At 45.5% G+C, this 14,777-nt stretch overlaps 1 protein-coding gene across 1 annotated transcript in view; it reads right to left on the bottom strand.

Annotated features, from left to right (window-relative positions):
• Positions 1-4,365: 4,365 nt before the first annotated feature.
• The window catches only part of TMEM63A (transmembrane protein 63A), a 60,860-nt gene continuing 50,448 nt past the window's right edge, over positions 4,366-14,777 (bottom strand). The window contains exons 17-23 of the mRNA XM_088449369.1: positions 14,410-14,475; positions 14,147-14,309; positions 10,331-10,436; positions 8,845-9,012; positions 8,234-8,346; positions 7,858-7,920; positions 4,366-5,050 (exon numbers count right to left, since the gene is read on the bottom strand). Coding sequence (XP_088305495.1) covers positions 4,901-5,050; positions 7,858-7,920; positions 8,234-8,346; positions 8,845-9,012; positions 10,331-10,436; positions 14,147-14,309; positions 14,410-14,475 — 829 coding nt within the window. The 3' untranslated portion in view covers positions 4,366-4,900. The remainder of the gene's footprint in view (positions 5,051-7,857; positions 7,921-8,233; positions 8,347-8,844; positions 9,013-10,330; positions 10,437-14,146; positions 14,310-14,409; positions 14,476-14,777) is intronic.

The following is a 14,777-nucleotide window of genomic DNA, read 5'->3' as shown; positions in this document are numbered from 1 at the left end:
GGTCCCCACATGCGGGTTTGCCCATGTTTGATGCGATGCAGCCTGTATAAACTGCCCTGACACATTGTGTCCTGTGTATCAGGCAGACATTGAACAGTTTGGAACAAGCACCCATTACCCCTGAGGGAGAGAGGTGTCAGGATTTCAGCTCAGTCCTCACAGGCTCATTGTAATCTATACAGAAGCTGATTTGTGTATTGCGCCTCCTACTGGATATAGCTTAAGCCACAGGTAATCAACACCCGGCCCCTCAGCTGTTGTGGAACTACACATCCCAGCACACCCTGCCACAGTTTTGCTATTAGGGCATGCTTGGATATATAGTGCCACTACAGCTGGAAGGGAGGATGTTGAATACCCCTGTGACCTAAGATGATACTGGCAGACTGGGTTGGGCAACTCTGGTTTAGAAATCCTCTTCAATTATTATCCAAAATTGGCTTCAGCTGGTGCCAGCATCCCTCCCCCTGGGCGGCCATACTTCATACCGATCCCATAGCCAAAGGATCTCCAGTATAATCAACAGGAGGAAAATCAGAGGGTAATTCAATTAAAGAATAAAATAATTAATTTGTAGATTATACTTGACTATTACTGGTTTCCGTCTTCCGCTATTTCTTATAATCTCCCAATCCTCCACTAATAACATCTACAAATAATATACATTACACTTTTTTTTTTTTATTATATATCAGACAAAATGAATTTTCCATTCAGGGATCCTTTATATTGTTCCATAACTGGGCACATTTAGATCTAATCTATAATCACACACTGACCCTATAATTACTGCTCACAGACATAAATCAGACATTAGGTTTCTGGAAGATCAGGGAAACCAAACCCCAGTTTGATGAAATGTAATTAAAAGTAGCAGTAACGTGATTATTGAAAGCTAATTACATTACAGTGTAGAAGTGATACAATTATACAGAGGACATGAGAGCGCAGACAGAAATAGGAAGTGACCTATTCATACGACTAGTACGGCGCAATACGTACGTTCTTCTTACGTGGTAGATGGATTATGGTTATTTTGCAAACACAGCCACTAAGATCCCTGTTAATGTATTTATGTGCTAATAGGTAACACTAAGGACCGTATTCAATTAGAGGCGAAAAGTCCAAATCCGCTGAAAAGTATAGCTGATGACGTCATTTCGCCAGGCGAAAACTTATCCTCGTATTCAATTCCAAAGACTTTTTGCGTACACGAAAAGTCAATGCAATGTAATCGGCTGAAAAGTTTTGCCTATGAATAGCAGGCGGAAAACCCCCTGCACCCTTGGGACAGTCCCCCAAAGATAAACTGTCTCAAAAATGTAAAAAAAAATAATTAGAACTACTTAGAAAATGCTACAACACCCCAAAAAAGTACTTTCTATTTGGGGGTGAAAGTGCAAAGTTGAGGGACAAACCTAAAAACTAGCGAAATAGACTTCTTGGGGTCCCCCCAAGCGTGGGGCAGGTGTTTTTATGATTGCAGGTGCTTGCGGCAGGTGGATTTTATTATGCGATTTAAAACTTCACTTTAGCAACATAAAAATATGCTAGCCCCCATTTTCATGTACCCCAAATTTGCTGGGAGGTGCTATTTCCTCCAAAAAATACTGCTTCATGCTATTCTTCACCACTTGTGTTAAGTTGTGACCATTGGTTCCAATTTGCACCTTAAGTACCCCAAATACCTTCATTAGGGCTAATCGGGGGCATCTATAGTGATCCCCAATGTTAGTGCATCTTTTGGGGGGGGTGTCAGGCTGAGTTCCCAATTTTTGACAGGACTTTTTGTCTGTTTGAGTTTCGCCGGGTGGCGTTTTCGCGTCCTTTCTAATTGAATATGGGGAATAGCGGGAGCGCGCCAGATACTTTTTCGCATGCAAAACACGCGATGTAGGCGAAAAGTCCGGCATGCGAAAAAGTATAGATGGTGCGAAACTAAGTGAATACGGACATAAAGCTGCAAAATACGTCAATGTGAAGATCTCTTAAGGTGCAAACTAATATAATCTAAACATTATTAGTAACTAAGTGGAGAATTTGGGCATTGATAGTATTAGAGTATAGTGAAGTTGGGCATTGATGGTATTAGAGTATAGAGAATGTGGGCATTGATGGTATTAGAGTATAGAGAATGTGGGCATTGATGGTATTAGAGTATAGAGAATGTGGGCATTGATGGTATTAGAGTATAGAGAATGTGGGCATTGATGGTATTAGAGTATAGAGAATGTGGGCATTGATGGTATTAGAGTATAGAGAATGTGGGCATTGATGGTATTAGAGTATAGAGAATGTGGGCATTGATGGTATTAGAGTATAGTGAAGTTGTCATTAAACAACAGCTGGAGGCGCAGGGAATAGTAGGACAAGGCCACGAGTGATAATTGCTGACGTGAGCAGGGGGCTGTGTGTTCCCCCTGGGAATCCCTGTGCTGTAGTCACACAGCTGTCCCCGGAGATCGCCAGCAGCTCAGCCAGTTGTCTTTGAAGTATTTGCGTCTGTCACCTGCAGCTGTTCTCTAGCAGGGGGGCGGGGGGGGGGAGCTGCGCTCTGCGGCCCCCAGCACCGTATAGTCCTATAAATAGAATCTCACCCACTTTCAAATGCGCTTCCAGAAGTCTATGCAAAATGTATAACTCATGTATGGGAGAAAAGAACTACTGTAAGTGTAACATATATATATATATACTGTATTTCTATCATTGCTGCATTTTCCAATCTCTGCCCAGGTCCGTAACAGATTCCAGGGACACAGAATAACATTGTTACATGGGATAAATTATTGCAACAAATAAATATTTTAGGTTTTGTTGTCACATCAGATCGGTCTCATTAATGGTTTGTTCAGTCCACAGAATATCTGCCTCCTCTGCACGTGGGCAACTAACAGGAGATCTAACAACAACAAAAATGAAGAAGTAATTTAAATTTTCACCAGCCCTCCCAAAATATACTCTTTCCTAAAGTTTCTATAACCGCTATAGCCAGGGCACCGCATACATCGGCATGTGGCTATAACCGAGGCCCCGCGTACATCGGCATGTGGCTATAGCCGGGGCACCGCGTACATCGGCATGTGGCTATAGCCGGTGTAGCCGGGGCACTGCGTACATCGGCATGTGGCTATAACCGCTATAGCCGGGGCACCGCGTACATCGGCATGTGGCTATAACCGGGGCACCGCGTACATCAGCATGTGGCTATAACCGCTATAGCCGAGGCACCGCGTACATCGGCATGTGGCTATAACCGGTGTAGCTGGGACACCTCATACATCGGCATGTGGCTATAACCGGTGTAACCGGGGCACCGCGTACATCGGCATGTGGCCAGGAGTCACTACTCTGTCTGTGACAATCTAGATGTACTAAGGCATCCAGCATGAGATGTACCGCGGTGGATGGATAGTACTAAGCCAAGGTTGCTGTAAAGATCGGCCATTCAGTGGTAGCCCTGACACGTTTCGCTGTGGGATAACCCTTCGGCACCACCACTGGTCCGGTCTTTACAAAATCCTCAGCTTAGAGATTGCTACCCGTAAGACAATTCCCCTGAGTTAACCCTTTGTTCACTCCAATCAACAACTGCGCCCAACTCCCCCAAACGTTGCTGTGATAGTGATTGATTTTAGGTCTATCCCGTGTACGGTGCAGGAAACGCTGTGGCTGTGTGTGAAATGAGAAAAGTAAAGTCTTCATTACTAGTGATGGGAACATACAGGGAGACAATGAGAAAAAGGTATAAGGGAGAAAAGCTGGTCAGTCGTCTTCTGAATAAAGGTCAGCAAATAGTCTCCTGTACATCAGCTGCCATAGAGAACAACAGTATAAATAATACCTGTAACTAATATAACAGATCGGCTTCTACCTGAATGTTATATGTAGTACAGAGAATACCAGACGTGTACTGCAGATTACCAGTCACCTCAGCGCTACGGGTGATGGATAAAACCATATGACCTGTGATATTGGGGTCACACAACTATTAGTCTCCTACTATCCTTATAATCGACACCATGCTAGTGGCTCGTTATGAGTCGGCAGCCATGTTCTCCTCCGGGTAATGAGCAGCGGGGCAGCCATTTTGTGTGGTAATGAGAATGCTGTAAACCCATTCAGTAGTAAATACTGGTCAGTAGAGAAGCTCAGTAACAAGTGACCTAGGCAGGGAGGTCTCTCCTATTACACAGGGAGATATTACAGTATCAAGGCTACTGATCAGCGCTAACTGTTATGGGGTCAGGTTATAGCAGTGCCCCTCCGCTTCCAGTTTTATAGACTCCCCCCTAATACTCACTATAAGACAATATAAAATATCTGATAAACAACATACAGCTGCTGCCGCCTCTAATACTATAAATATACAGTGAAAAAGGTGAATTTAATGAGTCCATTGTAACACTTTAAAAGGACTTTAGTGAGTCTTTACTGTAGGCCTCCGCGTCACGGCCGGGGTTAAATCCAGCCATCCATGACCTACAATGTGCAATATGTGAGACGTGCGCACAGTGATGCCTTTCATTAAAACACGCATAAAAAAAAAAAAAGTGTCTTTTCCCGTTTCACGTGTTCCCGGAGTGCACGCGGCAAGTTTCTTCCCTTCCACTCCTGGAGTGTAAAGATACAGAGGTAATATAGTCATGAGTCTCCCCCTTGTGGTGGACAGGTGCAAGCGCTGCTCGCTGTCATGTGAACATCTCCAATATTTCCAAAAGTAACAGTGCTCCTGGTCCCCACGCGCCATTCCGCCCTGTGCTGTGGTAGAAGGGGACCCGGTGCCCCTGCAACAGCTGCATCATGTCCTGAATTTATTTAAGAATCTTCTCTCTCACAAGTCTATAATCAATACCGACGTCATGATTCTGGTGCAATGTCTCCCCCTTGTGGTTATTCCTGCTCATTTCGTCTCAGGAGTGTCAGATGCTGAATCGCTGGGTGGTACAACAGGTGAATCTGTCACTTCCATGGATCCGTAGGATGAGGGGGATTCCTTATCCAGCGCAGTTTTCTTAGAAGGAACAGGAACCAATACATTGGGCACATACATCTGAAAGGACATTAAAATGAGCTTATATAATAAAATATCCTATATAAATGATTGTACATATACAGTGACAAAAATGTCCCCTGATGACCAGTAGTCTCATCCAGTATATGTAGTAACAGGTTATTTACCCAGTGCAAAACTATGCCCGCAAAGCACGTATATGCCCATCTGCTCTTATTTTTTAACAGCTGCTCAGCAGATTCCCGGTGACTCGTAGTCCTATACTTACAGCGAGGCGCCTTTTCTTACGGTCCTGGCGCACGTGGTGTCTTTATCTTCCACCCTGGCGCACGTGATGTGGGTAGGCGCATTGACACCCACACAAAGGCCCAAGTAACAAATATATTTACATTTTGCTGAAGCAGTTAAATAATAAAAACTAGACTGTTCCTGTACACAGGGGTGTAACTAAAACTTTGGATCCCAATAGCAAACTTTTCAAAGGTTTGTAGGCAGGGGGACGCCCGTCCGACCTTCTCTCCCCTGACTTAGGTTACCAAGACCCCTCCCCGGCAGAATCCTCTTCCTCCCTGCACTGCTCTGCGCTTCCTGCTCTGGGGCATATTCAATTAGCCGCGAAAAGTCCCGTCCTTTTCGCCTGCTGGACTTTCCACCTACATCGCGTTTTTGGAGAGAACACTTTCCGAGCGCGCGGCCGCTTTTCGCCCTATTCGATTCCAAAGGACGCGAAAAAACGCGTCTCGGCGAAACTCAAACAGGCGAAAAGTGCTGTCAGGTTTGGGGAAATCAGCCCTGACACCCCCCAAAAGATGCTCTGACATTGGGGATCACTCTAGTTACCCCCGAATAGTCCTGCCGAAGGTATTTGTTTTGCTTAAATGCTCTCAATAGCTGCTAATTAGCGTCTTCGCACAAGTGGTGAAGAAGAGCATTTAGCAGGTTTTTTGGTAAAAATAAGTAGTCCCAGCAAATTTGGGGTACATGAAAATGGGGGCTAGCATGGATAAAAATCGCTAAAGTAAGGTTTTAAAAAACTTAAAAAACGCACCTTCAACAATCAAATAAACACCTGGGGCACACTTGAGGGACCCCTGGGAATCTATTTCGCTAGTCTTGAAGTCTGTCCCCCAACTTTGGATTTTTTTGCCCCCGACATGAAAGTACATTTTTTGGGGTCTGTCCCAAGGCTGCAGGGGTGTTACGGCAACTTTGCACCCCAAATCCCCACTTCTGCACTTTTTCCGCCTGCATTCAGAGGCAAATCTTTTCCGCTGGTTACGAGGCGCAGACTTTCCGCACGGGCGAAAAGTCTTTGGAATTGAATATGAGGATAAGTTCTTGCCTGGCGAATTTTACATCACTGACAAGAACTTTTCGCCGAAAACGGCTTATCGCGACTAACTGAATACGGCCCTCTATGAGGAAACATTCCGCCCCCTGAGCAGGATTTACATTATGACAGAATGCGGTCTAGCACACTTGGCATTCTGGGGCTTTAAATACTTTGCGGCGTCTGTGGTCACACAGTACGGAACTCTTTTAGGGGGAGATGTATCAAACCTTAGAGAGAGATAATGTACCAACCAATCAGCTTCTGTCATTTTTCAAACACGGCTTGTAACATGACAGTTAGGAGCTGATTGGTTGGTACTTTTATCTCTCTCCAAGCTTTGCTACATCTCCCCCTAAGCTACAAGCTGCCCGCAGGCACTACAGAGGAAGCAGCGGCTACACCAGTAGTTATACACTTGGGCGTACAGTACATGCATTTGTGCTAAGAGAAATGTATTCCTGCACTTCTGTAGGTGAACACTACCGTCTTCATACAGTTATTTAGCAATTACAATTGTTTATTACAAGACTGACGAACTGGCCGATAGTAAATATTGCCCCATGTCATCATTTATTTATTTTTTATCTTTTTACCAAAGCTGCCCGGTAATAAGCAGCTTTGACCGATAGTTTTAAAGCGGCAACAGAAATGGCTGCTAAACCAGGCTTGTTTAACATTAACTTCTGACCCCCTCCCCTCATTCTACTGGTGCAGCTTAATCCGATCGGGAGGGTCTGGGCATAAACGACGGTGTTATTACCAGACAATGGGCAGCGACAGATCCATATGCAGAATTGTCACTGAACAGAGAGGACTGAAGAGCACATTAGTGGCAGCAAATGTTTGTGACGTCACTTCCCACAGAGGTCACGGCTGATGAACTCGTGACACGAGAGGTGTAAGCAGTGATGATCCCTGAGGAAGCTGTGTATACAAAGAAACGCGTCGGGTGATTGGCTGCACTGTTGCCTGAAACCCTGTGGAATGACCAAGCACCAACCTGGAGCTCAGGGCCTGGGCTAGAACAATTGAGTTAATGTGAGGGATTTCAATCCCATTTCTTTTATATTAAAACATTGTAATTAGTATGAGTGGTATCCCAACTTCTAACCACCAGCAGCTCACTGTAATGAGGCTAAGACTTGGAGACCACTTACTTCCACTACTCAGTTTTATTAGTTTGGGAGTTTTAAATGGATTAGTGTAATGGGTTAATGGGAGCTGGATGGGGGAAGTTAATGGATGCTGGTAAATGGGATTGATGGGGGTGAAGGAGCATATGCATATTGGGTGCTCTGGTTTCATCATACACCTTGGTAAAACGTAAGTGTGGTTTTATGTAAATGGATTGAAGGAGAGTATTGGGGAATTAGGGACGGCTATGTGAAGCTTTGCCCAGGGCGCCTAGTAAGCTCGCACTGGCCCTGGGTGCAGGAGGACCCAAACACTGGCACATGTGCCATGATGTGTGCTACAGTCTGTCAGTCAGCAGGTGGCGCTGTTACAGCCTCACCTGTGATTTCCTGGGGGCAAGGTCTTCAACTGGTGTCTCCGTCCCCGGCTGAGATCTCAGTATCTGCAAATAATAAAAACCAACAATACTATGATTAGAAGTCAAAAATTACATTTACCAATTAAACTTTGTTTCAAGGAAAATCTATGCTCTGTTATAGTATTATATGCCCATTGTAGCAGGCTTGCAACCAAGCTGCCCACTGATAAATGTGGAAAACAGCGCCACAGCTGGATCTTCCAGGTACTTCAGAGCAAAAACACAATTTTATTGGGTTTTTTGGGGAAATAAAACATCAATTTGCAAAGTATTTACTATTTTTGCTGCAGTTTCCATTTACGATCATTCTAGGTTAATGTACAGACAAAACTCCCACCTTGTAATTGAACGGACTCAGATGTTTGAAGCAGCCGAAGCAGGAATACAGGATACTAAGCAGCACGGTAATGACTACAATAACCAGCGTGAAGACTGTCGGGGCTTTGAAACCTATAGAAACCAAAATAACCTTCAAAATGTAATTAACTGCAGCAACTTACTGTTGCCTACAGCGATATATACAGTGTATACACAGACAACCAGGGGCAAGAACAGACGTCGGAAGATCACAAAGGTTGAACGTCTATAATAAATTAATAGCAATGTTATAATTTTTGCACTTTGGAAGGAATCTAAGATGTGAGAGTTGAAGCTTCATATTTAGTGGCTGCACCTGAATTTATTTTGTAATTTTTTTCTATATCTTTTTATGATTTCACAATATTTTCAGAATTGTTGCCTTTTATATATCCGCTAAAAGGCACCAAATGACATTTCTGACTGCCTGACGATCACCAATCTCTGTTCTTGTAAAATATATGAAAAAAGATTAAATAAAAGAAACCTAAATAATAAAGAAAAGACAAATCTGTGATAGAAAAAAAACACAAATAAATTATATTTTTGTCTTTAAGTAACAAAAATAATCGGTAGTAGGAAACCCCTTACCCATCCGTAAGAGCGAGAATAGAAACATCCACATGAGACACAGAACGGGGGCGGCCAGGGACTGCGTCACAGCGGCAAAGTGGATTTTCCGGTCCAGTTTCGTGGGCAGATAGGCGAAGTACAGGTTGTGCCGATCCACAATGTGCTTCATCAGCATGTAGATTAGACCTGGGTGGTAAAAGCCCCAAAAATTATTGATTATTACCGACGTGGCACTTTGCAGAAAGCAGCTTCGCTGGCGAATAAAGAATGGATGCGTTAATGATATGTTGTTGTAGCTTTTAGCTTCTATTACAGAACCTCAGCCCTGTATACAGAAGCTCCGGCTAACAGCGCACAGGTAACAATTTCACTGCTTGACACCATCACCACACTCAGGCCCTGATTCAGAGCCGGACGCTCTGACAGAGCGCTCGCTCTGAATCAGGGCCGGTCGTTTTTTTTTTTTAGAACGTCCTCCTGGCCGCTCGCATAGCTGTGAGTGACCACCCACAGCTATAGCGAGCGGCCAGGAAGATGATCGCGATGGTCAAGACCATCGCGACCATCGGGCTTGCGACGAGACCCTTGTGGTAGGGTCTCGTTGCCGCAAGCCCCAGAGAGATTTCGTCTCTCACAGAGCCGAAAGCCCTCCCACTGACATCACTTGTGATGTCAGTGGGACCGGCCCCAGACGGTAGGCGTTCCCATGGGAACGCCTCCATCTGGGCAGCCACCCCCCCGATCCGCCCACCAAAGGGGGCGTGCTGTCACTCAACATCGACAGTACGCCCCCTTTGGTACGAGACCCGGAGCGATGGATTGCCCGTCGCTATCCGGGTCTCGCGCATGCACACGACGTAGCCGGCTCCGTCGTGCGCATGCGCTCTGGGCCACCATCGACCCGGTTGCGAGCGCTCAGCGCTTGCGACCACGTATGAATCGGGTCCTCAGTCCATTCATTCAGTTGCCAGTACAACCACCAGATGGGGAAACTGGTTACTCTCATCGCACCAGTGGTGGCAGAGGTCAAGTCAATGTAATGCAAACACATAGGGGCCTATAAGCTGCTGATGTCAGAGCCCACACACACAATACAGCCACTGGCCTCCATGGTCATCCACAACGCACCATGCCCGGGTTCCATAACCGCTCTCTAAACTTTACCCATTAGATAACGGACAACCGTCTGCAACTGTGTATATTTATGTATCTATATTTACAGTAACTGGTCTGTGCGGTTAAATTAGTCTGCATGAAAAGGAAAAAGTGATTGAGTATCTCTAATCACAAATCACTAATGTATAAATGTACTATGTACTCTGATCCTACTGCTGTACGAGCCGGACACGTGACAGCAAGTCATCTCATCTCCCGGTTACTGCCATTTACTGGAATACCAGCCTATGGTCGCTGCGGTTCTGTAATCACCGGGCTGAGCCGTACAAGTGTCACAATGATACTTATTTAGTGCAACTATTTATTTATGGATTGTTCCGTAACTTACCAAAAGGCACAATAATGGGACACGTGACGCTGTACGCCATGACGACGGTGAACACACAAAGCATCCAGGCGTACATTGCTCCAAACTGGTAATCGAAAGCCTGGTGCTACGAGACAACATATGATCATGATTACAGGGAGCGTGTACCGTTTATATACAGTGCATACTCTACGGTCCTCATCTCCCACCAAACTTCTATGATGTACCTAATTTATGTTCTGTCTCACCCACGCATGGGCTGGCCGGGACGGGATACAGGCGGGCATCTTCACCCTGGCTGGTGCAGTTTGTTCATGGCTGCGAATGGCGGAGAGACTGGAAGCGGACGCTCCCCGATTGTTCCAGTTATGCTTTACTAAAAAACACAAGCAGGACAGCGCGGGAGCCTCTCCCTACCCCTCCGCCAGGCGCAGCCATGAACGATGTGGCTGAAGTTAGTAGACGGTGCAAAGAGTGCTGATTGGTGCAGGAAATTCACCAATCAGAGTGGTGATAGATCCCCATACCAACTGATGATAGAGAGGAACTATCTACTAACTATCAAAGTGCTGTCTACTGGTTCAGATGGTGTTCCCAGCCAGCCAGTCAGACTTCACTGACAGCATGCAGGTAAGGTGGACTGCAGAAAGGGCATACAGGTCACTGCCAGAGATCTGGGGTCTGCATTATAATATAAAGCCACCACAGATGGTATTTTAATAGTAAAGCCCCCCGAGATTTGGGTAGGTCTGCGTTATAAAGCCCCAGAGTTTTGGGTAGGTCTGCGCCAGGGGCTTTTCTAGAGAGGAGGGGGACCGTGTGCAGTCTCCGACACGGGCCCCCTCCTCTCTATCCGGTGGCGCACTGAGCTGTGCGCGGCCAGCGCCGGAGTTATAGACTCTGGGCACTAGAGTGCGCCCAGAGTCTATAGAGAATGCACTGGTCACCGGGAAAATGGCCGCAGCGGCCATTTTCCCTGTACTGCGCATGCGTAAACAACAGGAAGATGGCAGCAGCGGCCATTTCCCAGTCGTTTTGACAGCGCTAGACCCCCTTGCCGATGTGGGACTCCGGAGAGGTAAGTAATTCTATGGGTGCAGGGTGTGCGGTGCGGGGCCCGTGTTCCCAGCACACCCTGCACCCATTATAGATACGCCCCTGGTCTGCGCTATAAAGCCCCAGAGTTTTGGGTAGGTCTGCATTATAAAGCCCCAGAGTTTTGGGTAGGTCTGCGTTATAAAGCCCCAGAGTTTTGGGTAGGTCTGCGCCAGGGGCTTTTCTAGAGAGGAGGGGGACCGTGTGCAGTCTCCAACACGGGCCCCCCCTGGTCTGCATTATAAAGCCCCAGAGTTTTGGGTAGGCCTGCGTTATAAAGCCCCAGAGATTTGGGTAGGCCTGCGTTATAAAGCCCCAGAGTTTTGGGTAGGTCTGCGTTATAAATTCCCAGAGATTTGGGTAGGCCTGCGTTATAAAGCCCCTGAGTTTTGGGTAGGTCTGCGTTATAAAGCCCCAGAGATTTGGGTAGGCCTGCGTTATAAAGCCCCAGAGTTTTGGGTAGGTCTGCGTTATAAATTCCCAGAGATTTGGGTAGGCCTGCGTTATAAAGCCCCTGAGTTTTGGGTAGGTCTGCGTTATAAAGCCACCAGTATTTTATTGTTTGGATGGGTAAGAGAGGGGCTGTCTGCACTGTAAAACCACCAGAAATGTTAGGATTTTCGCTGTACTGGATATTGGTCACTAGAAAGCTCAGCGTATTATACGGCTAGAATTCTGTGTATTAAAAAAATGTGCTCTCTGCTTTATATAGAGGTCACTCCAATGCTCTCTGTTTTGTATAGAGGCCACTATAATGCTCTCTGTTTTGTATAGAGGTCACTATAATGCTCTCTGCTTTGTATAGAAGTCACTATAATGCTCTCTGCTTTATATAGAGGTCACTACAATGCTCTGTTTTGTATAGGGGTCACTATAATGCTCTCTGCTTTGTATAGAAGTCACTATAGTGCTCTCTGCTTTGTATAGAGGTCACTATAATGCTCTCTGCTTTGTATAGAGGTCACTATAATGCTCTCTGCTTTGTATAGAGGTCACTATAATGCTCTCTGCTTTGTATAGAGGTCACTATAATGCTCTCTGCTTTGTATAGAGGTCACTATAATGCTCTCTGCTTTGTATAGAGGTCACTATAATGCTCTCTGCTTTGTATAGAAGTCACTATAATGCTCTCTGCTTTGTATAGAGGTCACTATAATGCTCTCTGCTTTGTATAGAGGTCACTATAATGCTCTCTGCTTTGTATAGAGGTCACTATAATGCTCTCTGCTTTGTATAGAGGTCACTATAATGCTCTCTGCTTTGTATAGAGGTCACTATAATGCTCTCTGCTTTGTATAGAGGTCACTATAATGCTCTCTGCTTTGTATAGAGGTCACTATAATGCTCTCTGCTTTGTATAGAGGTCACTATAATGCTCTCTGCTTTGTATAGAGGTCACTATAATGCTCTCTGCTTTGTATAGAGGGCCTGATTCAGACCCACTCACTAGGCTGCGTTCGCTCGCAGCTGTCCGATTTTTTGCCATCTGCGCATGCTTAAAAGACGCAGTGTGCGTGCGCGAACCAGTCAGAGCGATCGGGAGCAATCGCACGACAGCCTTATACTGAACGCTAGGGTGAGTGACAGATAGCGCCGTTTGTGGGTGGTGACAAGGGAAGGTGCTTGTGAACGGGGTAGGGTGGTGGAGTGGTGGTGTCTGGGCGTCCAAACTGCATCTGATGGGTGTACATAATTAGCAAATAAGCGTCATTGTACGCGTCACTTGCTTGTATTTCAGCCTGCAGTGATCGTAGTGCTTGCGGCAAGGTATAGTCAACCTCAAGCGCTGCGATCGCATCCGACGGTGCTCGATGTACCAATGTTTTCATGCACTTCCAGGAGATGACGTGCGCAAGTGGGCGTCTTATGAATGGCTGGTGGGCGTCTGCATACACAAAGTGATTGCACGCCAAGACATAGTGGGCGTGCTGATGCCTTGGCGTGCGATCGCCTGCCTGCCTTGCTGGGCGTGCGCTAATTTGCATGCGCAGGGTGCGAGCGAACGCATCTAGCGAGAGAGTCTGGAATGAGCTCCAGAGGTCGCCAAAATGCTCTGTGTATTAAATCAGTCACAAGAAAGCTCTCTGTGTTATACAGAAGTCCCTTGAATATTATCTATATTATATATCCCACCCATCTAATATACAGAAGCTCTTTGTATTGTAGATCATTCACTGGAATGCTCTCTGCATTGTATGGTCACTAAAACTCTCTCTGAATTGTGTAGTCACTAAGATGCTCTCTGTATTGTTCAGATACCACTATAATGCTTTCTGTTTTATATAGAGGTCACTAGAATGCGCTGTATCTAGTAAATCACTCTATTGTATAAAGATCATTATAATTCTCCCTGTTTTCTATAGCGGTCACTAGAATGCTCTCTGTATTGTTCAGATACCACTATAATGCTTTCTGTTTTATATAGAGGTCACTAGAATGCTCTGTATCTAGTAAATCATTCTATTGTATAAAGATCATTATAATGCTCCCTGTTTTCTATAGTGGCCACTAGAATGCTCTCTGTATTGTTCAGATACCACTATGATGCTTTGTGTTTTATATAGAGGTCACTAGAATGTTCTGTATCTAGTAAATCACTCTATTGTATAAAGATCATTATAATGCTCTCTGTTTTCTATAGCGGTCACTATAATGCTCTCTGTATTATAGATTGCTTATTAAGGTGCGCGCTGCACTAGAATGCTCCCAGTTTTGTATCGCTCACTAGAATGCTCCGAGTACCTGCTTTATGTTCCGCCTCTCCCCGGCAGACTTGGCCATCACCATGCGGAAAGTGTATAAGATGAGCCCCGGGAGGCGCAACAGCTCCATCACGTTCCCAATAAAAGCCGAGGCGATCACGTAATTCACAAAGAAGGCTCCTTGGTCAGGGAGAAAGACGCACCTGAAATAGATAGGTCACGTAATAATCGCTCTCCCGGCCAGGCGGAGATAAATCCCCAGTATTATTATACCAATGCTATAGAGATAACTATTCTACTTACTCCAATCTCAAAGGACCATCAGTATCCAGAGATTTGTCAAACAGCCAGCGGAAGAAGACGTCTAAGCTGTACACAGGAAGAGAGAGGGTCAGCGACTTATCCTGGCTGCAAACGGTGCCTGGTGCAGCTCAGACGAGTCTGGATCACAGATCCCCAGCCACAGGCAACATTACTACTATTTATTATCAGATATTTATATAACATGCACTAACTCTGCAGCACTTTACAGAGTCTGTATTTGTCATTCACATCAGTCCCTGCCCCAGTGAAGCTTACAGTCTATATTCCCTACCACATGTACTTACACACACACACACACACACATACACAGTACATACATACACACATACACACATACAGTACATACA

Source organism: Taudactylus pleione, unplaced genomic scaffold (genome assembly GCF_031769625.1).
Source record: "Taudactylus pleione unplaced genomic scaffold, aTauple2 ptg000483l, whole genome shotgun sequence".
Taxonomy (NCBI): Eukaryota; Metazoa; Chordata; class Amphibia; order Anura; family Myobatrachidae; genus Taudactylus; species Taudactylus pleione.
The sequence above is the reverse complement of the archived record's forward strand: the minus strand, read 5'-3'. Positions and strand labels throughout refer to the sequence as shown.